This window comes from Drosophila santomea, chromosome 3L (assembly GCF_016746245.2).
Source record: "Drosophila santomea strain STO CAGO 1482 chromosome 3L, Prin_Dsan_1.1, whole genome shotgun sequence".
Lineage (NCBI taxonomy): Eukaryota > Metazoa > Arthropoda > Insecta > Diptera > Drosophilidae > Drosophila > Drosophila santomea.
In genome coordinates this window covers 11,841,511-11,866,541 of record NC_053018.2, presented here as the reverse complement: position 1 = coordinate 11,866,541, position 25,031 = coordinate 11,841,511, and the positions used below count along the sequence as shown (strand labels likewise).

Genomic DNA, 25,031 nt, shown 5'->3' with positions numbered 1-25,031 from the left:
CTAGTTCTCTGCTCCGATCGGACTCAGTTTCAAGTTCACGAGCCAATTAGCCCAATCAGCTGTTGTCATTGGACATTCGCACGCGGGATTGGAAGGAAATAACTAAAACGCTTCTAAAGCACGCTAAGGAATAAAAAACTGTAAGTAACTCGTGTGCCAGACAAGCTAAAAGCACATTCAAATACAAATCAATAGACTGTGCGATTGGGAACGACAGTCGAAGCAACAATTTCGCATCAGCTGTGCGAGTAAACGTGCCAGCAGTACACTGTGCTACAAGTCAAAGGGCCAAAGGCCAACCATTATCTGTGCCAAGTGATATAATAGTTGTTCCGAGTGTAAATTAACAAACCAGCGCTTTAATTTAGGTCAGCTACTAGGCTGCGAGGTACTTTCTAAAAATCCAACGCAGTGCAATTAGCGGGGTCAGGTAGCCAAAGTAACCCGTGCCGTGTTGCATGGTGTGCGGCCTACGTGACTCAGAAACAGTTATCAATGGCGCAACACACACGGAAAGTTCAGTGACCAATTTCTGTGCAGCAGCCAAACGCCAACGGCAAACAGCAAACGCAACCCCTGAAACTCAGACGGCGTCCAACGGCCAACTGATAAAGGTATCGAGCGTTCCGAGTGCAGGCAGCTTGTGTTCTACTATTAAATAGTATTACTTTATTAACTGTTGTTAACTAAACAAATACCACGGGTAAGACAAAGGCCAGCCAGTGAAGTTGCTGCGTTTATGTTTAAAGTGCATAGTAAACATTTGGTGTTCACATAGTTTTCGTGCTAGTTTTCAATCAATCGGTGCTTTGTTGGGAATTATTTCCGACATTTTTCAACAGAATTAAACAATATATTACTATTACTATGCTGTTTACTATAGAGTAGAACGCCAGTTTGTTTTGCCGTTCAATTGGCAATTGTTAATTCAGACCTTGGTGGCGCTCCGATTTGAAAGTGCCTGCTCCAAAGTGTTTCCCCAAGGTGGGGCCGTCCATTGAGTGATTCACCCACCACCTGGCGTGTGCTAATTACATATATGAATTCGGGTTTTTCTTTTCCGGTTCGCTGCAATCCGAGGGGGCCGGACCACGTCCTCCCATTCCATGCCATTCAGCAGTCACGTACGCCACTCGCATCATCCAAATCCAGTCAATACGATGCGCTGTCTCTTTGTTTATTGTTTATTTTGTGAGCCGATCGCCGCACAAACAAATTTAAATACGATTCCATAATTTCAAATAATCAAAACAATCTTGACCTTAACATGTCTGGTTCAAATATGAATGTGGTATTTTAAATTTATTTTTTAACAAACGTATAAGGAGCATTGTAGGTTTATAGAGTAGGCCATTTTCAACAGCATTCTTTATTTCAAGGAATTCAAGAAATATACTCATTACTCTATACTCTTGCAGCACCATGTTGGACGTGATCCAACCCAGCAGCAACCTCCCGACCAGCGAGAGCACCGATGTTGTGGTGGTCCGAGCCAGGCCAAAGAAGGTGTTCAAGCCAAAAGCGCGTATCAATCGGATTCCCCAGGAGCTGCTCGATGATCCGCTGCTGCAGCAGGCCATCGACCGCCTGCCCTCGAACTACAACTTCGAGATGCACAAGACCATCTGGCGCATACGGGAGATGAAGGCCAAGCGAGTGGCCCTGCAACTGCCGGAGGGCCTGCTGATGTACGCCATGGTTATCAGCGACATTGTAGAGCGATTCACCAGCGCAGACACTGTGATAATGGGCGATGTGACTTATGGAGCTTGCTGCGTGGACGACTACACCGCCAAGGCATTGGGAGCTGATCTGCTGGTCCACTACGGCCACAGCTGCCTCATTCCCGTAGATCAGACGTGTGGCATCAAGGTGCTGTACATTTTTGTAGACATCAAAATCGATCCGCTGCACTTTCTGGACTCTGTTAAGCTGAACTTCCGCCCAGAGGTGGGCCAAATAGCTTTAGTCAGCACAATACAGTTCGTGACAACGCTGCAGGCTGCATCTACTGAACTAAAAGCAGCAGGTTATGATGTGATAGTACCACAGGCCAAGCCACTTAGTCCCGGAGAGATTCTTGGGTGCACTTCGCCTCAGCTGCCGGAGACAACAAAGATGATAATATATCTGGGTGATGGACGTTTTCATCTGGAATCCGCGATGATTGCCAACCCGTTGCTAAAGGTATGCATTATGCTTTGAAACGAATTTATAGTTTAATAATATAATATGTTGATATTAGGCCTACAAGTATGATCCGTATGAGAAGAAGTTCACCACAGAGCAGTACGACCACTCGGCGATGCAGAATCTTCGCCTGGACGCTGTTCAACGGGCTAAGAAGGCGCGCCGCATTGGCATTATACTTGGAACACTCGGAAGACAGGGCAGTTCAAGAGTGCATCGGTTTTTGGAGAAGCGACTTCATGCCAAGGGTATCGAAACTACCACATTATTGCTGTCGGAGATCTTCCCACAGAAATTGGCTCTCTTCGCCGACATCGACGCGTTCGTGCAGATTGCTTGCCCGCGACTTTCAATCGACTGGGGATCCGCCTTTACTCAACCATTGCTCAATCCTTACGAACTGTCAGTGGTTTTGGGCGATGTCGAATGGACGCCACATAACTCGTCGCCCCGCAACAACGCCTATCCCATGGACTTCTACGCTAGCGGCAGCCTGGGACCCTGGACACCCAACTTCAAGCCACCAGCGATAGGAGAGTGCGAGAACAAGCCCTCGGCTGATTGTTGTGGCAGATGCACACGGGCGGAATTGGAGAAGGACGATTCCGGCAAGGCAGCGGCTCTTGACGATCTTCTCGACTTTAAGAAGGGATAAACAATTTGTGTGGCTCGCTTCCAACTGCCCACGGAGCCCTCCATCTCAATCGATCAGCTTAGATCGTCTGCCCAAATATATTGATTACCTACTAATTTAGTTAGTACAAATTAGGTTTTTAAGTTCTTACTATTAGGGCATCTTTTGTGTTCATCACAGATAGGATCATAAATTCTATGTTCGCAATTTCGTTCTTTAGTTTATTGATTTTATACACTCTTTTAACAGAGATGCAAGTGTTAATAAGCAGCAACAATGTACACAACTTTCAACATTAAAATAATGTTTAAAACAACACCTGAGTATTTTATTTATTTAACAAGTAACATTTTAGTTACTTTTTATAAAAATATTCCAATTCAAAGCAGCTTTTAACCCACAAATCTTTTGCAATTTCCGTTTTAAAGCAAATTCTTTTATCTTTTCAATTTAATTTTATTGCAAAAATATCACAAATATTTTAAATATATACAATTTCTTTACAAATTTGCTTAATTCTGTATAATTGAACTAAAAATTTTACTAAACTTGTTAAATTATCTACATTTTGTTTGTATGTACAATTGGTCTATTGAATTGGCTAAAAATTGGCTAGGGTTGCTATGTACAATTTACTACTTAGACTAAATTGGCTAACTAGTTATATACAATTGTGTTGATGATGTGTATATACAATCGAAGTGGGACATTAACTAAAATGTACAATTTGGCTATAGAATTAACTAGAATTTACAATTGTCTAAATTCGGCTAATTTGCTGTCACTGCAATGTCTTCAAGATTGGATCCTTAGAGCTGCTCCCAGGATGTGTGGTGTTCGACGTCGTTCTCGTCCTTTGATGCCTCAACAATCCAGCGCCGGATGCGTGGTGCTCCACCAGGAGCCGACGTCGGTCCGCGATGGATGTTGTCGGTCGGAGAACATCGCTTGCAGTGCAGGTCGATTCCCAGTCGACCACTGCGTTATATACTCCTGCAGGTAGGCGAAATTCCGAGTTTTACTGGATAAGAGTCGTAATGACTTTGACCTTGGCAAATATTACCACACCGCGATTACCCAAAAATTTCCAGGAAAGATAAACGCGAACACCTTCAAAACCTTTTTGAGTGCCCGCTGATTTTGTGGAAAGTGCTCAAGTCGATAGAAAGCAGGGAAAAGGTGTGGGTAAGTGGCTATGTAGGTAGACAAGAAATTGTTAAGGATTTCACCCAAGTCGCAACGTATGCATTCCATTTCTAAAGTAAATGAGCAACTAGAAATGCTTACAACATCCAAAAATTTCTCCTGTAACATACAAATTATTTAAAACAAATGTATAAAAGCATTAATGAGCCTCTGGCAATTGAAATATTAAGGTTATTTATCAAATTTTCATTTCATTTATTTATTAAAGTTGGGTTCAGATTCAGAATGGATTAAGCACATGTACTAGTTTATTATTACGCACTACATCTACATTTAATTACGTTTAATGTTTTCAATCAGATTTTACAAGCTAGTCAGTCGTTGAAGATTATGTTTTTGTTGCAGATATCTAAAAAGCCTTTTCTAAACCTGTGGAGACCTCTAAAATAGTAAAACTGTTACCCAAGGAAAATGCAAAAAGAAAAACTAAAAACCAACCTCGTTGCTTTTAACAAAAATTTGCAGTTGTTTTTCTGCGATTTCTTGGACTTCTGATTTTTGAATTGTGTCCTTGAGATCACGAATTTCATCCTTTAGCTTTTGGCGTTCGTCTTTGAGGAAGAATATCTCACGTTTCAGGGAGCATCTGGGAACGAACAATACATTTATGATTTATTAAATGGAACATAGCATATATTAACGACTTACACTTCAAGCTCCAAGTGCTTTACATAGTTGTCCCCTTCCGAATCGATGATCTCCACATGATCCCTGGCATTTGACGGCGGGTTGAGGGGATCCAAAATTTCTACTTCCCAGTGCCTGGGATTTGACGGACAGTCGGCATCTTCAGATGATTGGGAGCTCGCTAGCGTTTCAGATTCACTGATCGGTTTTGCGATATTATCGTACAATCTGGACGAACCTTCTTCGAAGCCCCCAAAATCTGCAGTAAAATCACAGAGTTCGATTTCTATGGTTTCGGGACCTTCCGACGATTGCGTTTCTTCCAGGAGTGATTTAGACTCCATCTTGTTCATTCTCGTGGAACCAGCTAAGGAGCCCTTTTTGATCCTTCCACGCAGCTCCTTCGCCAACTTTTGGGGTCTATTTACACTCGGAAAGGAGCCGGGCTTCAGTTTGGTTGGATTTTTGCGGCTGAAGCCCAGTTCGTACTGCATATTTCGCTCAAAGGCATCGGGTGCAAAGTGCTCATTGCAAATGCAGGCTGTTAAAAAAGATACACATATAATTTGTTTACTCTTTAAACAGTTGTTATTGAATAATACCTGTGGCGGGGTTGATATTATCGCGCTGGCAAAAATCAATCCACCTTTGCAGGTTTGGCTCCTCTTTGGGAAAGTGAAAGTATCGCCATTTCGTTCTATTGCAATTGCGATTGTTGTTTCCGCAATTTCTTACAGCGCAGCGCATTTAATATATTTTTTGTTAATTAAAAGGTAAACAAACAGCTGACTATCAGGCTCCCAAACTGTACTAGGTGTCACGACTAAATAGGTTCGAGACTAGGCTATGCGAGCGGCTAATGGATAAATGGGTATTTTATGCGATGTGAATTATCGTTTCTTTTTTTTATTTAAACAAATATAAAAAACCTGTTGGTATAGAGCACTAAAATGAACAGAGCTATCTGCAGCATATGACATTCTAGTTTAAGCAATTCACTTTAATTTTAAAAATGCTGTCCAACTTATCGATAACAATTCCAGACCCGATTAATCAGCTGTTTTTCAGTTTTAATCTCCTATTGGTTTGTTTTGATTTAGCCAGCAAATATTTGATATTATGTTGAAGAGCAGCAATATAAATAGGTAAAATAAATAATAATGTGTCTTTTTTAGTATGCGGTACATAAAATTCACATTCTTAGCGTTCTCAATGAGCTCCCAAATGAGTCTGCAAGGGATCCCAGCGCCCAATCTTCACCCAATGGAAAACCAAAACAAGATGCGGAAACCTGTTGCTCCTCCCAGGACAACGAAGTCATGGGCAGTCTAGCCGCCTTGCAAATGTCCGCTGGCGTCCTGCAAATAGCGGAACCTCCGCTGAACCATGTGCGCTCCCAGCTCAGGGAATTAATGTGAGCACTTTGGTTCGGATTCTGAAGATCACTTCATGAACTGCAAATCTCATTTCAGCGGCAGGCAGAACAAAACATACATCGACTTGTCCAAGGAGAAATATAAGCTGGACTGTAGCGAAGTGGCCAGGCTGAATGACATGGTAAGTAGTGATTGTGTCAGGCAACCTGATCAGGGAACTGCATCTTGGGAAGATTCTGTTGTGACCCAGTTAACTTTCACTTTGCTTTCGGTATGGTACGCAAAAGTAAACTCTGTCTTGTTTAAAAAATTCTTAAATTCTAACTTAATAATTATAAAATAATTTGTAGTAGAAATTCCAAAATTTTATTTATTTGCTGAATATTTTTCAAAGCAATTTAAAGTCAGAATACTCTCAATATATTACAAGAGTGTTAATATTTCGAAGCTTATGAGTAAGATTTATTGTATATTTACTTTGTCAAAACACATTTATAAAATAATAATATTGGTCAGAGCCCGAAACACATAGTCCAGTATACCCAAGTTCCCTAGCTCGACTGAAGCTTTCATATATCACTTTTGTTTCGAGGCTACACTAAATAATTCGGACCAATTAGGGCCAATATATAAGGCACTATCCATCGCAAAGCTTAAGTATAAGATAGCTCAGCAAATTAAGTTGACCTACGTCTGGGATCACAATCTAATCTAAAGACAAACAGAAACAGGCAACAAAGTAACTTGCCATTAGAGAGCACAAGTAATTAGCTCAATTACAATATCCAACTTTGTAGATGAGCGATGTAAGGCGATACAAGGAAAAGCTAACAAAAATCAAGAAGGAAATGCAGAGCGTCTACCAGCGCACCAAAGAATTGAAGGTGAGAAGTGATTTAAGCAAAGTAAAAACCCATAATAAAGCCGTAAAGAAAGTAATCAGAAACTAGAATCCCGCTGTTGATTAAAATGTTTATTAGCTTTGAATTGCTGATTACAGAAACGAGCCGCTAACGTGGCGGCCTGCAAGCAGCGTGACTACCAGCGGAAACTCGAGAGGCTACAGCACGAGGAGTCGCTCATTGGCAGCCAGTAGAAGCAGCGGTTCAGCTAACACCTAAGCAGGTGTATCTCGGATTTTACAAGCTACACACCTTGTAAAGGCGCATTTACATTGGGATTCCCGTTTACAACTAGCCAATATTGTAACAGATAACAGTTGAACAAAAGTTAAACCATTTGAATACATAATAATAATATGAATAATAATAATAATAATAATTGTATACATTATAAGACCTGGATATTGTATGTCTGCGATTAGTTGGAAAATATGACATTGTATATTATGTATAGTTAAGTAAACACTTAAGAGATTTCGCAGAAACAAGCTAAATGCGCGCAGAGTGAGGAAAGCCAATCACTACTTACATTTAGCTGCAAATATTATTTATAAATATACAAATATGTTTAACATTAAGATGGTGTGGAGAAACAATAGTTGAACAATCACAGCGCCAAGGCAGCGGCTTAAACTGAAATTCGCGATAAACATTGTTTTAACTACTTGAACATGCAAACAACCAGCTGCGCTTGAAATTCTACAAATAATTAAGTTCTCACATTGGTTTCAATTGTAAATGGGAAAGTGAGGAAGAGATTCGCTTACGCGACATGCACGTAGATGGCGATCGGTGTGAGTGTGGGGCTACTAAGATAAGTTACTACTTAATTAAAGCACGTTTACAATACAGGTAGTAGATCGATTCAACATGCAGCTCAGGAGTAGAAATATGTCGGAGTGGAGCATTCAGTTGAACTGTAGAAGCGTGGCCTCTTGCCTCTTGTTGCCGCTGTTGCTGGCTCGTTGGTGACTTTTGGTGATTGGTTTGGTGGATTGTTGTGGGTGGTGATGCGTCCAATACAAACATTGTTTAGCTAACTCTACTATACTCCTGATCATTCAGCATGTGCATTGCATCTGTCGGTGCGAAATACTTGACAGTGCCTAAAAATATTCAGAAGAGTTAGTGAAACATTTATATTACATTATTAAATAATAAGTTTAATGGGTAAAAGCTACAGTCTAGTAAATACCCCACTTAAATTACACACAGAAACTAAATCCAAAAAAAAAGGGAGAAATGTGATTGTTAGTTTATATGTTAGCTCATTGTTTTACCACTATTTATTTGTTAGTTTTCAAAAGCAGGTGAAATAGTTTTTTTCCCCTTTTTTCAAAGAGTTTTGATACCCATTTTATTTGTCAACGTTTTCTTCAGTTCGCATACATTTTAATGGAAAAAATATGATATGGCTATCATCATTTCGTGTTTCAGCATTACAAAACTTATGTAATAGGGCGACAATAGGTTAAATTCAGTTTGAGAATTATTAGGTTTGTTACCGTCAAAAATTCTATTATAAAATCTATGGCAGATCTTACAAAATATATGATGGTTTTAAGTACAATGGCCATATGGAACTCGTTACCGGCTTCACTGCATTTGAATGGTTATTGGTTAATACTTAAGGGTGCTAGGTTTTCGTTAGATCAATTTAAATCCGTCAATGTATATAAGATTACAAAATTCAGTAGGAGGATCACGGTCACCATCAACTCAGGTCGACTTCGCGAAACCCGTCACCGTCTTTATGGTCAGTATTTTTAGAAATGTCTGTCTCCAAGGGTGCAGAGGGTGAGGCAGTGGCATTGGCATTGGCATTGGCAGTGTCAGAAGCGACCGTACCCTTACCATTTTCGTCGATGTTACTGTTGCGCTGGAGATACAGCTGAATGCAAACGTGGATCACAAAGATTATGAAGGCACCTATTCCGAAGATCTCAAAGGTGTGGCGTGCAGTGACCGCCTCAAAGAGCTGTCCACCGATCAAGCTGCCCATTGACACACCGACGCCTTCGAATATCGCTCCAACCAGACTCTGAAATGGCAATGAAATTAATAAATGAGTGGGATACCACTCCTACAATCATCGAGATCACCTGCATGGTGGCATCGGTTCCTGGCGGTGCCACAATGCTCGCATAGGAGGCCATTGTGGCATAGAAAAGACCGAAGGTCACCCCGTTCATCAGTTCGATGGGCAGGATGTACCAGGGATTCTGCAGCATCGAGTAGAGAATAAATCTCACTCCGAATCCAAAGAGCACCAGGCTCATGGCGTTCACATGACCAATCTTCTTCAGAATCCATCCGGACAGAAAGAAGAATGGCAGTTCGCCGCCAAAGCACTGAATGCCCATAACCAAGCCCTCCAAGGTCTTAATTGAGCTGCCGCATTCCTCATACGCCTTGTCCAGCTCCTCCAGGTATATGAAAAGGAAGTTCCATATCAGCGCCGTTCCCAGTCCAATGGCAACGCACCACAGGAAAAAGACGACGCAGCGCACCGAGAGGAACATCTGACCCACATCCCTCAATATGTTGGACGACAAATGTGTTGGTGTGTGCTGTAATTTGGTTTAAGGAAACTACAAGTCAGTTTATGGAAAGGATTTGCAGTCTCTGATGTGCTCACCCTCAGCTTGGATGATGCGAATACATCGAATCCCATGATAAGCAGTGCCATCCAGAACACGGCCGTGTAGTTCTTGTTCACCTCGCCCGCGGACATGTGATCCACAAGGAGTCCCGCTAGAAGGGCAAAAACTCCCCATCCAAGGGAGCCGCACAGACGCTGCTTGCCATACAGGTGATGGCGATCGCCGAGGATGCCAAAGCATATGGCGTCACCAATGCTGACCACCACCGCCATGCCGATCCAGCTGAGGATGAGCAGGCCAAAGAACAGCCAAAACTGCGGCATGGACACGGCACTGCTCGTGTTAATCACCGGACTCTCCGCCAGCTGCTCCTTGAGGTAGTCCTCATGGCAGTCCATGGTGCAATTGGACTTGAAGTACTCCTTATCCCTTGGACAATACAACGTGACATTCTGGCCTGCAATCTGGCCCTGATCGTGAGGAATCATAAAGAACATGCAGCTGTCATCCTTCTCAATCTTTTGCATGTTGATGCTCGTGCCGAATTCCATTTGGGTGTTGGTCCGATTGGCGGCACAATTCTCCGTGCCGTTCTTCAGCCAATCCTGGCACACAATGTCCCACATGAAGGGCTGCGCCTCGCAGTTCAAATGGCACTCCAGCGTCCTGTTTCCGTAGTATTGCTCCAGATTCCTTTTCTCGCACTCGCCGTACTCCGAGCAGAATCGCACGTCGGAGACGCCCCGGTGGCAGTGGAACTCCACCTTGGGCAGCGGCTTCTCCATGCCCGGCACAAACATGATGAGGAAGAAGGCGATGCCCGTGAGGACCTGGCCACTCAGGAAAAGGGGTCGATGGCGATGGTACCTTTGGATGGTTGAGAAGCACTCTTGTTATTGAAAGCTTTAAATAACCAGTGTGTCAGCATTAAGATCTTCTTTTCTTCTGAACCCAGTGAAAATTAATAGTTATATATGTATTATGGAATTATTATTGAATTACACTTGACCACCCAAAACGAAGTACAAGAGCACTTGCAGATATCATTCGATAATAAATAAAATGCTGTCATTTAAAATTGTGGCTCCACTGTGGCTTTTGATTGATAGTTATTGCGTTAGTATCCAAATTGAATGTTGAAACTGATAGCATTTAGGCCAATCTAAAGTGGTGTTATCTCTATTGCTTTGATAATTTCCTTAAAAACAGTGGGGATGTGCATGCATAGATATTTTGAGTCTAGCTCACTAAAAAACCCTAACACAAAGAGATTGAACATTTTGCTGACTAAAGTCATGTTTATAAATGTAAATAAAGTACAATAAACAAAAGTGTTTGGGTCTGGGAAATGGGATCTAAATGCACAGATAAGTCGCAGAGATCATCTTACCGGTCGGCAATGTAACCGAATAGAGGCTTCGCCAGCATTCCGATGATGGGCAGGATGGTGTACATGGTGCCCACGACGGCGGGGGAGTAGCCCAATTGGCCGGCCAGGGTGGGCATGAAGGGGACGACGGGCGCGGTGCCTGGATAATAAAGCAGAAAAACACTAGATTATCTTGCGGACTCGTTGGAGCTGATAAGCAGATGATGCGTGGGTGGAGATATGCATATGGGCAGTGCCAAACTAGTGGGTGTTTCTGCCTCGCCGATAAGCAGAGTCAACCACAAACCAGTGCATCTAGACATCGCCGACTCGTTTTGCAGTAGAACGCATTGTTAATTGAATTGAAAAGTGTGATAGAAGTAAAAGTAAGCTTTAATTGCTGAAAGTGCTTCGCCTGTCGGCGTGTCTTAACTTTTGATGAGTTTCGGGCGCGGCAACGAGGTCTCTGGGCCATGTGGCTGTCACAAAATCTCGTTTCCTAACCCTTGGCCACCTTTGGCCTTTGGATTGGGTTCATCTTTTTGCAAGCGGTTTAGGTTTAGTCATGTAGTCTAAGTCGGAGTATAAAGATGTACATAGCTTATCGCACGTCTGTGTTTGCTTGGCTAAGAATACTCTGCTTTATAACGTTATTATCTTCCCAATTTTCTACATGTCTAAATACCAAACATATTTTCCATTACTTTAACCAACCGAAAATTGAAATGTCTCAGCCAATTCTGGCAATTGAAGTTAGATTGGAAATCGTATTCTTGTGTTTCCATGTGGTCTTAACTCACATAAAGTGTTTAATTAATTGGACGCCAGACATTTACGGATACTTCAAATTTTCCATCCATTTCCATAGAAGTTGAATTATTTGATTTGATTCCAAATACACATCTATTGTTGATTTTAAGGAGAATTAAGAGATTTTCTCTTGTACTGCCGATAATTTTTCCACGAAAAAGTACTTCTCGTAAAAGAAATATTCAAAAATTCTTTGTAAATAAATATTGACGTAGTTTTAACTAAGAGGTAGATGTTTTAATAGTTGTAAATACAACTCAAACATATCAGTAGATACATACATATGTACTGAAAGATAGCAGCATATTTTGTAACAACTAAAATTATAGGGGTTTCAGCTAATTGAGTTTCGATTACGCCATGTAAACGCAATGGAATTGCTCTGATTGTAATTAAAACCCAGCAAAGTGCGATGGGAATCGCAACCCGAATCGGCCTGCATTAGCTTATCGCTGTTTTACTGGACTTTCAGTGCTCTATGGTCTCTATTCCGGGTGTTTTCCTTATCTCCACACATGATTATTAATGCATAAGTGCGCTGTGACGAAATCGAAGTTACAGTTCAAAAGTTCGCAATTAACAGCTAAATGGATGTAAATACATTTGTATGCACATATGTACATGTACGTATGTACGTATAAGCTGCAGCACGTGCGTGCCTCTGAAAACGGGAAAACATTATCGGCTGATGTAAGCGATGCGCGGTGCTTAACTTAATGGGCTGGCAGGGGGAAGGGGGAAGTTACTTGCCGGCGTTGAAGAGAAAATAGTGCGCCTTCATGGGCAGCAGCTCCTTATCGATGGTGGCCTTCATTTTGCGAGTTGCGAGTAATTACGTTGACCCGCGGAACAAAGATCAATACTATCCGTGCTAAACTAGCGCGTTTTCCAGTTCATTCACAAAAAATGCGAGGGCAAGCAGAAACAGCATGTGCCTGCTCACTCACACATGCAGGTGTTTGCTATTTGTGTATTTATTTGTTTGTTTGCATGTGTGTTTGCACGCGGTATCACGTTTCTACTCCAATTGGAAACCTCTGAATTGGCCAATTCGTTTTCTTTTCGAGAATTCAACACTTTGGCTCGTCAGTCTGGCTATTCGAAATGCCTGGGAACTTGTCGCATTTTTAGCACGAATTGAATCTAGCCGCACCACGCACAGTCCGCGGTAATCGAGGGTTCCGGCTAGGTGGACATCCAACAGACGACTGAATGGAGCCGCTGGCGTTACGAGCCGAGTGTCAACATGTTTGCTTGCGTTTGCCGTCGTTTGTTTACGAATACGCCTTATCTGCGGCACACCAATTATTATAAACTGAATACGCCCACCGACGAACAAGAAGAGGCGCCCGGTCGGTCGCTTTTATTAGCAACACTTAAATAAACCTAAAAAAAACATTAATCGCAAACACAGCTGATTGGACCGACTAGGGATGGGAGTTGGTCCAGCTAGAGATGGCACTTACAAGCTTATGGCTTACAAGCGATGATAACGAGCTTTAAAGTATGAAGATTTATGATTATTTGAGTTATTAGTTAGTTTCAGGTATGCAAATGTATTCAACCTATTTGAAACAGCATTAGAGATATTCACAGAATTCCCGTGCATAATGGCTTCTATAAATTCTATAGCACAACTTTGTAAGTTTGCCATGTTTAGCATTAACTACTCCCCATAATCATCACGTCATTTGTTTATGCACATTTATATACGCATTTCATTGGTTTATGCACATTTATATACGCATTTCATTTGTACACATTCTCTCGAACTAGTGGGTAACTTAAATTTACAATGACTCTATGCGTGAGATGGGGAACTCGTGGAAAACGTGGAAATCGTCGCTAATTGCATGCGCCCTCATTCGAATATATGGCTGTAGTGCTGCTGGTACACGTGTATGTAGTTCTCCTTCTCCTGCGGCGTCATCTGCGCTATCAGGTTGTCGTCCAGTTGGTCGAGCGGATGCGGTCGTCCAGCCACCAGCACAGTGGGCACATCGTCGTCCTCCTCCGCCGAATCCGAGTTAATATAATTGTCAAAGTCGACATCAGCTGTAAGCACAAAAACGTAAATTAGAACGTTTAAAAGATGAGATTAAGAAATAGATTGTGTTTCTTACGAATCTTGGCGTTGTCAATGTCCTTTTCGTCGTCGCTGGAATCGCTGGAGTTGGCGTTCGACGAGCCCACGCGGAGGCCCTTCATGTGCGGCTCCTTCTGGCCCGGCTGCTTTTCGTGCTGCAACAGCACGGACATGATGTCCTCGTTTTCCTTGCGGTTGCGATGCCCCGATCCGCTTGCCGTCTGCACCGCATCGGCCGCGCAATCGGCAGCATCCGTGTCGGTTATCACAGTGCTCTCTGTCATCCAAATGGGACGCGACTTGCGCTCGACCACAGCATCCGATGTGTCGTCGCCGCCAATAGTGACGTCCACGCGGGTCTCCTCCACCGCGAAGCCCTGGTTTCTTGTCGCCTCACCCGACCACGCCATGCCATCCGGTCGCACGGCGTTGGGTTTGTTCAGTCCACGAATGGTGTCGATGTCCACGGGCTCCGGTTCGAGCACCTCGGGCGCCAGCTTGATGCCCTCCACCTCCCTGAGCAGGTCGTAAAGCGGCTGCAGCTGCTCGTTAAAGTGGGCCAGCAAGAGGCGGGAGTCTTTTTTGGGCATGGCGGCGCTGTCCTCCTCCACGGAACTGCCGCAGAAGGTGCACCGGAACTCCAGGGTGGCCATGTCAAACAGCTGGTCCGCTTCGAGATCCGTGAATGTCTTGGAACACGTGGAGCACTTGAAACTTGCTCTGCTGGTGGCATCCCGCTCCTCCGTCTCCATACGCTTGCGCATAAGATCCAGCTTGTACTTGACCACGTTCACGAACGTCTTGTAGTTGATGAAGTAGTAATTGACCTTCTGGGCCTTGCCATCCGGCCCGGTTTCCATTTTCAGTCGGATCTGGATGAACTTGTCGGTGCGCAGCGTGGTGATCCGGGCCCTCAGCTGCTTCTTCTCGAAGCGCAACAGCTCCCCGATGTCGTCCTCCTTCATGCAGGGATTCCGCACCAGCATGTCGATGATGAGGGCATCCTCCAGCGAGTAGAATCCACGGACCACGAGGCGTGCCAGTTGCTTCAGGCTGCTGGGCACCTCGGTTACGTACCGCACCTCCGTTTTCGCTGGCGCTGCGTTCGATGCCGCCGCCGATGTAGACGACATTGTGTGTTTATCTGCAGGATGGCCAGTATTTACATATATTATATGATTTCACCTTTTGTTTCGGCTGCTCCCACGCCACTTACCAGTCTCTCGAAACCGGAGCTCCGGCAGCAGAGCACTTTTTGGTTATTCAATGCAGGCCGTGGGTCTGTGGATCTTCATGGGTCTACCGGCAGTCATCTGCTCCCTGTTTGACCGTATTTGTTAAGTTTTTGCACGGCAAAAATAAAATTTCCACCGCCAAATTCTCTTTTGTGCATCAATGTGACCGAGTTATTTGCTTCGAAAATTACCAACGCAATGCAAAAATCCCTAAATAAACCTCAGCATTAGGTGGAAAACTTCGCTGGAAGGGTAGTTATTTCACAAACCCACTTTTAGAGCGCGCAATTTAAACTTGGGGCATTGCCACACTAAACTTTTGTTAAATTCATTTTAAAAACTTGGCGGTTAAAAACAATTATGAAATATGGACCAAGTACATTTACTTAGGTTTTCAGAATCAAGAGAAGAACTTACTACTGCAAACATAATATAGCTACATATATGTAATAACTATACTGTCATAACATTTTTTTGAATTGGTTCTAAAATTTAAAGTTTTTTTTTTTTAAACCATGTAAGCCTTGTCATACATTTTAAGACTATTTTACTAAATCTGCCAAATTTGTGAACACTACTATTCCATGTTTGTGCATTGGCTTTATATGAGCGCTGTTAGCTTGGAACTGTTTTTGTTTTTGACCGCAGAAGTGAGTGAAAATAATCCAACAAGTCGTCCTCTCACCGCCTTTGTTTATCCGCTCGAAGTGCTTAATATTTCATGCTCCGCTGTCTAGGGTCGTCTATTTTTTAATGCGAACTTCGCCTTGCGTTCGAGTGCATTCCGCTGTAATCCCCCGGAACGAGGCTCGCCCACACGAAGTACCCGTAGCTCTACACGGGCAAAGCAGACGCGGGGGTGGACTTTTTGACGAGGTCAGAGGTCGGGGGTGCAGACGTCCCCTTGCGTGTTTATTTGGCAGCCAACACACTTCTGTTGTCCCGATGAATGTCATGGATATAATTGGGCGCACAATGCGAAGTCCAAGTCAGCTGCTCCATGTTTACAAATGGCAATTCAACAGACAGAATATAGCAAAATTTATGGCACACGATGTATGAATTTTAAAAGATATTACATATATTTTCAAAAGATAACTCGTGCTTAACTTAAAATGCTATTGAAAACACTCTTTCTCAATTTAAAAAGTAATACTTAATAAGAGAGTATCAACCTTCTTTGTAATAGTGTGTCTTAAGATTTATACAAAAGGTAAAATTTATTACAAAATAATTCAGCTTCCAAATTTAAGGTTATTTTTCTGCAATATGTTTGGATTTCGTTGTGCTCTCAAATTCAAATTTTAAAATGTACATTTGTTGTTTTTAATGCACATCGAAACTCTTTTAAACGAGATTTCTTAACAGTTTATTAAACATTATAATATTATATAATTTATATATTAAATCATGAATTGATAAATATATTGACATCATTTAAATGAAACGTGTTAAACTGCTTACACTGTCAGCTGCAGCACGTGAACACCCACGGCGTCCAGCCTGAAGAGTTGCCTGAGTTTAAAAAAAAAGGCTCGGAAAAGCCCAGTCGCTGGGAGGGTGGGAAACTACTCCGCGGAAACTCCACCTGAGCTTGTTTACCTTGCAGCGGAGGGCAGGGCGCAGACTCTGCGAGAGCAGAGGACACAGACAGGGGAGTAGGCCCTAAGTGCTGGGACGCTTTTCCGAATGAGAGGCAATGGGACCCCTAAAGCACTACGTCCATGGGAAAAGCTTTTCCGCGTGCGAGCGAAAGAGCAGGGCCCAATGCGCAGGCTCTCTCTCTCTCTCTCTTTGACTGCGGGAAAAACAGAAACAGGCTTTCCCACTTTCGCTGGTGGCATCCGCCTGCAGTTTGAATTTTGAGTCGTGCGCGCTAACGCTCGTTTTCCTCGCTTTTCCGCTCGACAATTTTCCAACGGCGGCCACAACAATTACAGGCGACAAGAGCGTGCAAATCAAATACTTGTGTTTTTTGTTTTTCCAACGTTTTACTGCAGTTTCCTTCGCTGTCTGCGAGACGGCGGACTTTCTTGCGGCTTTCGTTTTTCCGTTCGCGTGTGTTTTCTTTCGGTGTTTCTGTGGTGTTTCTTCCGCTGCGAATACGGCACCCAAAAGGAAAAGCCACGATAAAAACACAAAGGAAAAATTGGGAAAACGCGGCGCCGCAACTTTTGCCAAATTGATTTTTATATTGTGTGAGACGCAGAGTTCTAGCATTACATAAAGAATCAAGCAAGGAGAAGGTTGGTTTCCTAAGCCCTCTTACTGATTTCCACCAAAGTTGTGTTTAAAAAAAAACGTAGAAAATATAAGATACCATGGCTGGATTCAGTGCATCATTTTTGTTGGCTGCACGTGAACTGTTGTTGGCCAGTTTCACCCCCTTGCGCGGCTCACCCCCGAAAGATAGAGAGCCGGTCGCTAACCGCCCCCAAGGGGTGGCGCCACCCCCTTGCCCACCGCCCACTCGTCTGTGATGTCATACCACCCACTGAACGCCGCCCATCGGCATAATCGCAATAATGGTCTTAGACATCCTGGCGCGTCCTTCTTCCAGCAGCGCTTCATTGAGCTCATTGATTGGCGTTGTGATTCGCGCTGCGAACTCCTTTGCATTACGCTCGATATCTGGAAAACCTATGCACTATCACGGCATGGCTTTGTATGCTATATAGTGCATATACTCGATATACACGATGTGTATATAGACGGCCTACTCCACAAATCAGGTCAAAGTTGCACTGTGACCCAGAAACGAACGAACACTGACGTACGGCACGGATACAAGTTGTGGGGAATCCAGTCGTGGCTGGGACTCGGATTCGGATTCGAATTGGGCTGGAGATTGGGATTGAGATTGAGATGACCTGGGTGATTGGGATAAGCTAGTGCAATTTGCATGGCAACGGAGTGCCAAGTGGAAAGGCATTTGCCGATGCTTTCGGCATAATTCATTTGCAATCTAAAGCAGTTGGAATCTATGTACGTGGCGTATTGCAGGCAGAGTTAGTTCATGAGCAACACATTTTGATATATTCTAAGATATTCCTGTTTAAATACTCTATTGATAAATTGCAAATAACAGTAATAATAAAAAATTTATAAAAACTTAATAATAGAACAAATTGATAGAGGAATTTGTATAATTGGTATTACCTCAAAATATTGTAAGTTGATTTGGAATCAACACTTTTAAAACTTCGGTTGTAAAAATATTTTACTTAAATAAGTGTTACTGCACGATAGTGGCAACTTTTCCAAGAACGAAGGGAAAACCTTAGTCGAAATAGAAAGCGCACAATTACGAAATAACATTGTCGTAATTATTTAATGGTTGTCCCATTAAATCCCAAGGGTCCGTCCATTGCTGCGACAATTACTTCGAAGAACTTTAGCCCCCAAACAAACATATAGGTACATATGTACATACATATATATGTACGTAAGTACGTGCAACATTTTTGCAGTCCCCGTGTTTTGTTCGCTCCATTCTTGTTACACATTTTCACGATTTCCCAGCTGATGGGAAGAACAACACTGAACTTGAGCGGAATGCGGGATGCGGTGGAAGAATATTGACATTCGCTATTCGGGTGGGTTACTATTTCCCTTCAGTCGCCGTGCTTTGTTTTGCTTTTGAGCGCAGAATGGAGAGAGCGCAGGGAAAACAGCGGGTCGAAAATCGATACTGCTGCCCAGGCAGCACGCAGGCTTACGGATACGGGCTCTCCACCCGGACCCTGGAACCCCGGATCCGGGCGAAGGCGGTGCATTGTGGCAATGTGGAGCAGGCTCAGGCACAAAGGGGGGGCGTGGCCCGTGGCGGGCGGCTGGCGACTGGTGGAAAATCCAATAAGCACGCGAACTCGAACTCGAACTCAAACCAACTCCAAAAATAGACATGGAGCCAAGCTGCGGAAAATGCGCACGAAGCGGAGGGCGCACAAAAATGAAATACACTGGCAGGCTGGCAGGCAGGCAGCACCACCCCCAAACACTTGAGCACACTCTGGAAAAAAGAGCCACATTAACTACTACACAAGGGGAAAAATTGGAGTGCCTTCAAAAAAAGGGAAACAGAGTTTTTAATATTTTCAGTAGGGATAGGGATTATATAGGGATTAACTGGGAATTACGAACCCCATACCTTTGCTTTAATATATATTTCTTATTTTTTATATATTAAAAATAATAAACCCAAAATAAAATCAATAACTTTGTGTTTAAACGTGTGTTTATTTACTTAAGAAATGATTTTTGCTTTCAAAGTTTGAATAAAGTTTCTTTCCTGCTGCAAGTGCGCCTCGCAGTATGCAACACTTTTGCTCTTGGCTCGCCCAAAACAGCCAAAGTTTCTTCAAAATGTAGTTTCAGGTCGCAGCGGGCGGTGGGCGGGGCTCTGTGTGGCAAAATGCACTTTCCGGAATATTCATCAAATTACTTAGCTTGTTATTAAGCATTTTAGGGCAGGGCAAAGCTGTGGGTCTGCACCTGTGCGCCAAAATGCTCTTGAAAGCTCGGTTAATTTAAACAATTTGGGCACAACGAAGGGCAGGTAAACTGTTTATTGTTTTACCGAATGGCTAGATGCAGTTGGAATAATTAAGGCAATAAGAAATCTTCTTGGCAGACTTAACATATGTGTCTTTTAACTGCGATAAATGACGCATGAATCCTGTAAATCCTTCTCATCATTTAGAGCAAATTATCCTGCAAACCTTTTCATCATTTATAGCAAATTATACCATATGCCCTTAAATTTGAGCTGCCTCAAAATCTGGCTTAAATTAACCAAGGCAGAAGCAGAAAAGTGTGGGCTGTAGGCACATATACAGTGATTTGTAAAATTATCTGGCCAATTTTCACCCAACCGGGCCACTCGCTTCCACTCCGAGTAACACAATTGAGAATATGCCAGGACCTCCCAGTTCCATTTCCCTTTTTTTTCCTGCTCGACGGCTCCTTTGGCTCCAAAGTCAAGGAGGATTGTGTAACTTGTGGCAGACGGAAGGACTGAGGAAGCCTGCTTGGGTAATGCCAACTTTCGAGTGTGCCGAGCACCAAATTTGTATTTGCATTTGTCGCACAATCAAATCTCAACAATAAAAACCAGACACATTCGAAATGGGCGTTCACTCGAAACAAAAAAGGGGATACTCTTAAAAAGTAAAATTATTCATTAGGTATGAAAATAATATGTAAATGTATTCTAAGCTGTATGCTGTTAATTAACAAGGGAATATGAAGAGAAAGTATTTTAAAATCTAAACAAAGTATATTATGCAGAAAGAATTTCTATATAAAACATACTTATATATTATATATAACATAAATTCTATAAATTATTTCCTTAAATTTAAATGCCAATGTAATTTGTTTAGCTGAAGCTCCCATCCGAGTTTAGAGTAGCATTCGGCATTTAAGCCGACCGGAAATGACAGAGAAAGCTCAGTCAATGTCTCTGCCACGCCCCCGTGGGCGGCGAGATGACTGTCTTTTGTTTGGGCGCACGTCCAAACGGAAAGGCAGAAACGATTGCGAAGATTGGGCCAGAGCCCTCCTCAAATGGCAAGGATGACGTCGAAGGATGAAGACCGAAGGCTCAAGGATGTCGATGCAGCCAGGCGGACCAGCGATAAGCGCTCCTCGGCGGAGGAGGCTCACCTTGAGGCTTAGGGTCCTCATTCGGAACTGAGCTCTGCCGAATCCGCGCATTTATGGCAATTAAATTTGTGCTCTTCACAAAAGGACAACGAACGTGTCCTCTCGATAAGGCGAACTCAAAGAAAAGCTTTTCCGATGTCCTCGCTTAATTGGCCATTTAAGTTTTTATTTATGCTTTCGAGGATGCGAGCAAGGGGCTATCGATTTCCAAATCGATGCGGAGATTAATGTGATTTGCCTCTTTTGTTCAACAATTACTTTCAGCTGGGAGACTGGAAATTATGTTTAATTAAATACGTTGCTATATATATTTTTTGCTTAAGTATAAAAGAAAGATGTAGTCTAGGGATACACCCCCAAAAAGTTTCTCGTCTGCTGACCACAATCCATTGGTGGATCCTCCAAGTCGCGGGATTCGGTACTTCCGGTCCGTAATCGCAACGCAAAAGGCATTGCACCTGGTGGCGGATTACCTTGGCTTAGTTAGTTTGCAGTTGGAATATTGTTTGCCTTATCGGCGAACTTTCTGCAGCCACAACAAGTCGCAAAATGCGGGAGAATCGAGGTCGGAGGTTACGGCCTGCACGCCAACCAAACGAAAGTGTGCCATAAATCTGTCCGGTTGTGGCCTCCATTTCTCCATTTTTATTTGGTCAGTCGTGCGGAGGCACGCGAAAGTGCCGCGCTTTCCACATGGGGCAAGTCTCGAGCAAACTATTGACAGGGAGTGACAAACCACAGTTGGCAACTTCCCACCAATCGTGTAATTGCAGTGGTTCTTGGCGGAAATGACTTCAAATGGTTGAGTTGGTTTTTAAATGCTTTTCAAGCTAATAAAAATGCGAAACATTGTCCAGAATTCCTTTAAAACCAAATAATATAGTGTACAGTAAACAATAATGTTGCATAGTACTGAAAACCAGGTTCAGTAGTTTCTGAGCAGACTTTCAGTATTACTTACAAGGCTATGCCTTCAGAAATTGCTCTGCTGCCTTTCTCAGCCACCTTTGCCACCGGAAACCAGCCAATTAACCCCATTGTGTTTCGTGTGGCTTCGTTGCAGGTGAAACTCGCTAATTGCCGGCTGAAAAGGGTTAGCAACACACAGGACCAACGGGATGTAAAGGATAAGCAAAGCCGACACCACAACCGATTGAAAAACGAAGGAGAGAGGCCGCAGGACTACACTTTTCCACACGGCTTCGTTACCCAGGGAGGCAAGGTGAATCTGTTCCAGCACACGATGTCATCGATCTCCGCTCAGGGCGTGGTCGAGCGAGCATCCGCGGAGCTGTCCAAGCGGATCAATGGCCTGGGCCTGCGCTCCAAGCACCATCACAGCAGCACTTCCGGTGGTGCTGGTGCTGGTGCTGAATCTGCATCCCCGACAGGTGCCACGCCCACACCGGCGGCGTCCAGCGGCAAGACGTCGGTGATGGAGCGCGTAACGAACGCCCTGTGCGGCGGCGGCAACTCAAATTCTAACTCAGGATCGAATAGCTCCAATAGCAACAGCACTGCAGCGGCCGCCACCGCTGCCACTTCGCCCGCCAGCAACGCCAATCCTCCACAGACGCCGGACAAGCCGTCGCGGGGCAGTAGTCCCAGTCCCGGAGCCATCACAATGCCAGGTGGCCAGTCGCAGGTGCAGAACTCCACACACCACCTCCTGCAGCAGCAACAACAGCAGCAACAGCAGCATATGCAGCTGCAACAGTCGCAGCAGCAACATCTCCAGCTGCAGGCCTCCACGCTGATCAACTCCAACCACCATGTGATGGTGGGTCCGGCCCCGCCCACTGGCATGCCACTGGGTGCACCGCCCACGCCCACAGTGAAGTCCATTGCCAAGCAGATGAACATAACCATACCGGGCGGCGGTGTGAACCCGGGTTCGCCCACCTTCAGCACCATGGGCATGGTGGCCGCCCAGAAGGCGGCGGCCAGTGCCGGCGGCACACCGCTGCAGTTGCGCAAACAGCTGCCCAATCCTCACCTGCACCATCCGTATGGCAGCATGGGCATCAACCCGGCATCGCCGCTGATCATGCAACACCAGCTCCACCCGCCGCCCATCCACAGCATCGAGCAGCTGATGCTCGACGATCGCTTTCTCAGCCGCTTCTTCCAGTACTTCTCCCCCTACGAGCGACGCATCCTCGCCCAGGTGTGCGTCAAGTGGCGGGACACACTGTACCGCAGTCCGCGCTACTGGAGCGGCCTGTTGCCCACACTGCAGTGCCGCGAGCTGCGCCAAATGCCAGGCTGCGATCGCGGCAAGCTCTACAACTCGCTCATCCGTCGCGGATTCCACGCCCTGGGTCTGGTCGGCGCCTCCGACGAGGACGCCCTGGACGTGGTCCACTCCTTCCCGCTCGCCTCCAAGCACGTCCACTCGCTCAGCCTGCGCTGCTCCTCCATCAGCGACCGGGGACTGGAGACGCTGCTCGACCACCTGCAGGTGAGCTGAAATCCTTATAATTATGGCATTAGCTTTTCGAATTATTTACTATATATTTTTGGAATCTTTTAACATTAATTAAAAGGTTTCCACATATATATAATATATTTTATAAAAATATAAATGTTTTTTTATGTTCCACGTTCTTCTTTTCCGTTTTAGTTTATATGTCACCAATTATTATTTAATTATTCAATTATTATTCAATTTCCGAATGAATGCGTTCGTTTATTAAAAATCTCGAATTAATAAAATCAATAAAAGGGCACTGACATTCTTGCTTTCATTATGCACATAATACAATTAGATACAATTTGCGCAAATTCTGTATTCATTTACTTACTTTGCTGTGGAATTGCTATCGGTTACTAATGATTCATGGCCACATCCTTAAATGGTTATTCAACGAAGACTCATTCCAGAAGACTCATTAAGATGTGTCGCTGATAAAAGAGACAGAGCCGACTAAAAATGTTTGGCGACTGAAATGACTGTCGTATCTTTGCGCCCTTGAGATACAAGTGCAAACTACTTATGCTCGTAGATGTGTAAACAAAAATCCCATCTGCACATAAGCTGGAATAATGGCCTGTCGTTTGTTTAAAATGCAAGACAACTTGGGCGGACGGCAATGTGCGGAAATCTGGCCCCAAAGGGCAACTCGACTGGCTCCCAGCTCTGCAACATTTCTCTCTGCTTTTTGGGGCTCAGCTGGGCCACTCTGAACGGCTTTTATTTGGCCCCCACATCCGACTTGATTTGGTTTTTGCTTTTTTGTGGAGAGATGGGTTCGGAAAATGTCTGAGAAAGAGCGAACTTTGCAGCCGTGGGCGTTTCGAGTTTTTGGCCAGCGGCAAGTTGACAGTGGTCAGTCCCGCTTTGGGCCACCAGCAGCCACCACATCCGAAATAAAATGAGATTCGCACACGAAGACGAATCCGAATCCGAATCGGTATTTGTGCGCTGAAATGAAAACTATTTTCGTTTTATTTCGGGACTTGTGCCGCGCGCCAGAGAAATGAAACGTGTCAGAGCTGAAAAGTGTGTCATCGCATCGCGACTGGCGAATTTTTGGCCAAAAACCCTCCACTTTCGTCACTCGTCTCGACTGCCGGCACATAATGAATTGATGCGATCAATTTCAGATGCAAATCACATCAAAGCTCCGTCATAAATTTCATTTAATTTAGCCTGCTATTTAGTTGCGCTAATTTGAGCGAAATGTGCGAGTAGCTCAATCGAATACACTCACTGTGCATTCATAATTTCTACGCTCCGCCAGGTGAATCATTTATGAGTTGTGCTTCGCTTGCAGGAAAAAATTCCATATTTTATTAGAATAAAAGCTGAAAATCTTTTTATTTATTTTTGCCTGAACACATCTATTCTGAAACTATATAAAGCGGTCATGCAACATGAGCGAAATATAACAAGTACAAAATCCAATATATTTATATATATAATATTTATGGTATATTTATCGTGATTGGTATTCTTTCCATAGCAATCCCATTCACACCACTCACTCTTAATAACCCGTCATTTTATCCTTGGTTATTCCACTCGTTTTGTCTTTACTACTGCCCTTCCAACGAGTTCATCTCCTTCGGTTTGCCGGACTGCCTCAATAATCCCGAGGAACCCCAATCGAATTTGGACGTACAAGTGGGGAGCTTAATTGATGGCCAACTGTTTTGGGGGGAGAGTTTGCCCTGGGCAAACTAATCCATTCATTTCATGGACCAATCCCGAGCAATCTGGGAACCTAATCCACCAGGGGCCCAGCATGGGTCACCGGAAATGGCCCACACAAACACAGGCACACACACACACTGGGATTTGAGAAAACACAAATACAAATATCC

The 25,031-nt window shown here is 43.9% G+C and overlaps 6 protein-coding genes and 1 long non-coding RNA gene across 16 annotated transcripts in view; 4 read left to right on the top strand and 3 right to left on the bottom strand.

The window, feature by feature from the left end:
- Positions 1 to 32: 32 nt before the first annotated feature.
- On the top strand, positions 33 to 3,140 carry LOC120449187 (2-(3-amino-3-carboxypropyl)histidine synthase subunit 1). 3 transcript variants are annotated; one of them, XM_039631536.2, is made up of 3 exons: positions 33 to 140; positions 1,419 to 2,187; positions 2,246 to 3,140. In XM_039631536.2, the coding sequence occupies exons 2-3, from the start codon at positions 1,423 to 1,425 to the stop codon at positions 2,843 to 2,845; spliced, it is 1,365 nt and encodes a 454-aa protein (XP_039487470.1). In that variant the 5' UTR covers positions 33 to 140; positions 1,419 to 1,422; the 3' UTR covers positions 2,846 to 3,140. The 3 variants fall into 3 exon arrangements, with proteins under 3 accessions (XP_039487470.1, XP_039487472.1, XP_039487469.1); XM_039631538.2 differs by lacking the exon at positions 33 to 140 and adding an exon at positions 467 to 614; XM_039631535.2 differs by lacking the exon at positions 33 to 140 and adding an exon at positions 552 to 703.
- A 196-nt stretch (positions 3,141 to 3,336) lies between these two features.
- Positions 3,337 to 5,466, bottom strand: LOC120449895. 2 transcript variants are annotated; one of them, XM_039632578.2, is made up of 4 exons: positions 5,260 to 5,466; positions 4,679 to 5,198; positions 4,469 to 4,616; positions 3,337 to 4,399 (listed from the first exon to the last, which is right to left on the bottom strand). In XM_039632578.2, exons 1-4 carry the CDS (start codon positions 5,402 to 5,404, stop codon positions 4,394 to 4,396), a joined length of 819 nt encoding a protein of 272 aa, XP_039488512.1. In that variant the 5' UTR covers positions 5,405 to 5,466; the 3' UTR covers positions 3,337 to 4,393. The 2 variants fall into 2 exon arrangements, with proteins under 2 accessions (XP_039488512.1, XP_039488511.1); XM_039632577.2 differs by having other exon boundaries at positions 3,337 to 4,411; positions 5,260 to 5,465.
- A 236-nt stretch (positions 5,467 to 5,702) lies between these two features.
- Positions 5,703 to 7,513, top strand: LOC120448442 (biogenesis of lysosome-related organelles complex 1 subunit 6). Of its 2 annotated transcripts, none has more exons than XM_039630454.1 (5): positions 5,703 to 5,802; positions 5,862 to 6,071; positions 6,130 to 6,214; positions 6,831 to 6,917; positions 7,034 to 7,513. In XM_039630454.1, exons 1-5 carry the CDS (start codon positions 5,777 to 5,779, stop codon positions 7,127 to 7,129), a joined length of 504 nt encoding a protein of 167 aa, XP_039486388.1. In that variant the 5' UTR covers positions 5,703 to 5,776; the 3' UTR covers positions 7,130 to 7,513. The 2 variants fall into 2 exon arrangements, with proteins under 2 accessions (XP_039486388.1, XP_039486389.1); XM_039630455.1 differs by having other exon boundaries at positions 7,014 to 7,513.
- Positions 6,986 to 13,105, bottom strand: LOC120448441 (major facilitator superfamily domain-containing protein 6-A). 2 transcript variants are annotated; one of them, XM_039630453.1, is made up of 6 exons: positions 12,468 to 13,104; positions 10,929 to 11,067; positions 9,574 to 10,405; positions 9,038 to 9,505; positions 8,790 to 8,976; positions 6,986 to 8,041 (listed from the first exon to the last, which is right to left on the bottom strand). In XM_039630453.1, exons 1-6 carry the CDS (start codon positions 12,529 to 12,531, stop codon positions 7,968 to 7,970), a joined length of 1,764 nt encoding a protein of 587 aa, XP_039486387.1. In that variant the 5' UTR covers positions 12,532 to 13,104; the 3' UTR covers positions 6,986 to 7,967. The 2 variants fall into 2 exon arrangements, with proteins under 2 accessions (XP_039486387.1, XP_039486386.1); XM_039630452.2 differs by lacking the exon at positions 6,986 to 8,041 and having other exon boundaries at positions 8,237 to 8,976; positions 12,468 to 13,105.
- A 328-nt stretch (positions 13,106 to 13,433) lies between these two features.
- LOC120449524 (general transcription factor IIE subunit 1) lies at positions 13,434 to 15,216 on the bottom strand. The gene is made up of 3 exons (XM_039632036.1): positions 15,020 to 15,216; positions 13,841 to 14,947; positions 13,434 to 13,772 (listed from the first exon to the last, which is right to left on the bottom strand). The coding sequence occupies exons 2-3, from the start codon at positions 14,934 to 14,936 to the stop codon at positions 13,579 to 13,581; spliced, it is 1,290 nt and encodes a 429-aa protein (XP_039487970.1). The 5' UTR covers positions 14,937 to 14,947; positions 15,020 to 15,216; the 3' UTR covers positions 13,434 to 13,578.
- Positions 15,217 to 15,531: 315 nt separating this feature from the next.
- LOC120449213 lies at positions 15,532 to 16,136 on the top strand. The gene is made up of 2 exons (XR_005616184.2): positions 15,532 to 15,688; positions 15,776 to 16,136. It is a non-coding gene; the product is annotated as an uncharacterized LOC120449213 (long non-coding RNA).
- A 768-nt stretch (positions 16,137 to 16,904) lies between these two features.
- The window catches only part of LOC120448338 (F-box/LRR-repeat protein 16), a 30,816-nt gene continuing 22,689 nt past the window's right edge, over positions 16,905 to 25,031 (top strand). For 4 of the 5 annotated variants that reach the window (XR_005616093.2, XM_039630298.2, XM_039630300.2 and 1 more), the window contains exon 1: positions 21,664 to 23,166. Coding sequence is in view for 4 of the 5 variants with exons in the window: in XM_039630298.2 (XP_039486232.1) it covers positions 21,673 to 23,166 (1,494 nt within the window). In the remaining variant the exon portion in view is untranslated. Of the gene's footprint in view, positions 17,285 to 21,663; positions 23,167 to 25,031 lie in introns of those variants that run through there. The other variant, XM_039630299.2, reaches the window with a different exon arrangement.

What these genes read in the sequence shown, in the direction of transcription:
- LOC120448441 (XM_039630452.2), bottom strand. Translation starts at nt 12,531, where the DNA reads ATGAAGGCCACCATCGATAAGGAGCTGCTGCCCATGAAGGCGCACTAT. An exon ending in CTATTTTCTCTTCAACGCCG is followed by an intron (nt 11,068 to 12,467) that starts GCAAGTAACTTC and finishes TTTATTATCCAG; the next exon opens with GCACCGCGCCCGTCGTCCCC. An exon ending in GAACCGATGCCACCATGCAG is followed by an intron (nt 8,977 to 9,037) that starts GTGATCTCGATG and finishes TTGCCATTTCAG; the next exon opens with AGTCTGGTTGGAGCGATATT.
- LOC120449895 (XM_039632577.2), bottom strand. Translation starts at nt 5,404, where the DNA reads ATGCGCTGCGCTGTAAGAAATTGCGGAAACAACAATCGCAATTGCAAT. An exon ending in TAATATCAACCCCGCCACAG is followed by an intron (nt 5,199 to 5,259) that starts GTATTATTCAAT and finishes CTTTTTTAACAG; the next exon opens with CCTGCATTTGCAATGAGCAC. An exon ending in AAGCACTTGGAGCTTGAAGT is followed by an intron (nt 4,617 to 4,678) that starts GTAAGTCGTTAA and finishes GTTCGTTCCCAG; the next exon opens with ATGCTCCCTGAAACGTGAGA.
- LOC120449187 (XM_039631536.2), top strand. Translation starts at nt 1,423, where the DNA reads ATGTTGGACGTGATCCAACCCAGCAGCAACCTCCCGACCAGCGAGAGC. An exon ending in TTGCCAACCCGTTGCTAAAG is followed by an intron (nt 2,188 to 2,245) that starts GTATGCATTATG and finishes TGTTGATATTAG; the next exon opens with GCCTACAAGTATGATCCGTA.
- LOC120449524 (XM_039632036.1), bottom strand. Translation starts at nt 14,936, where the DNA reads ATGTCGTCTACATCGGCGGCGGCATCGAACGCAGCGCCAGCGAAAACG. An exon ending in CATTGACAACGCCAAGATTC is followed by an intron (nt 13,773 to 13,840) that starts GTAAGAAACACA and finishes TTGTGCTTACAG; the next exon opens with CTGATGTCGACTTTGACAAT.
- LOC120448442 (XM_039630454.1), top strand. Translation starts at nt 5,777, where the DNA reads ATGTTGAAGAGCAGCAATATAAATAG. An exon ending in TGGCCAGGCTGAATGACATG is followed by an intron (nt 6,215 to 6,830) that starts GTAAGTAGTGAT and finishes CCAACTTTGTAG; the next exon opens with ATGAGCGATGTAAGGCGATA. An exon ending in AGCGCACCAAAGAATTGAAG is followed by an intron (nt 6,918 to 7,033) that starts GTGAGAAGTGAT and finishes TGCTGATTACAG; the next exon opens with AAACGAGCCGCTAACGTGGC.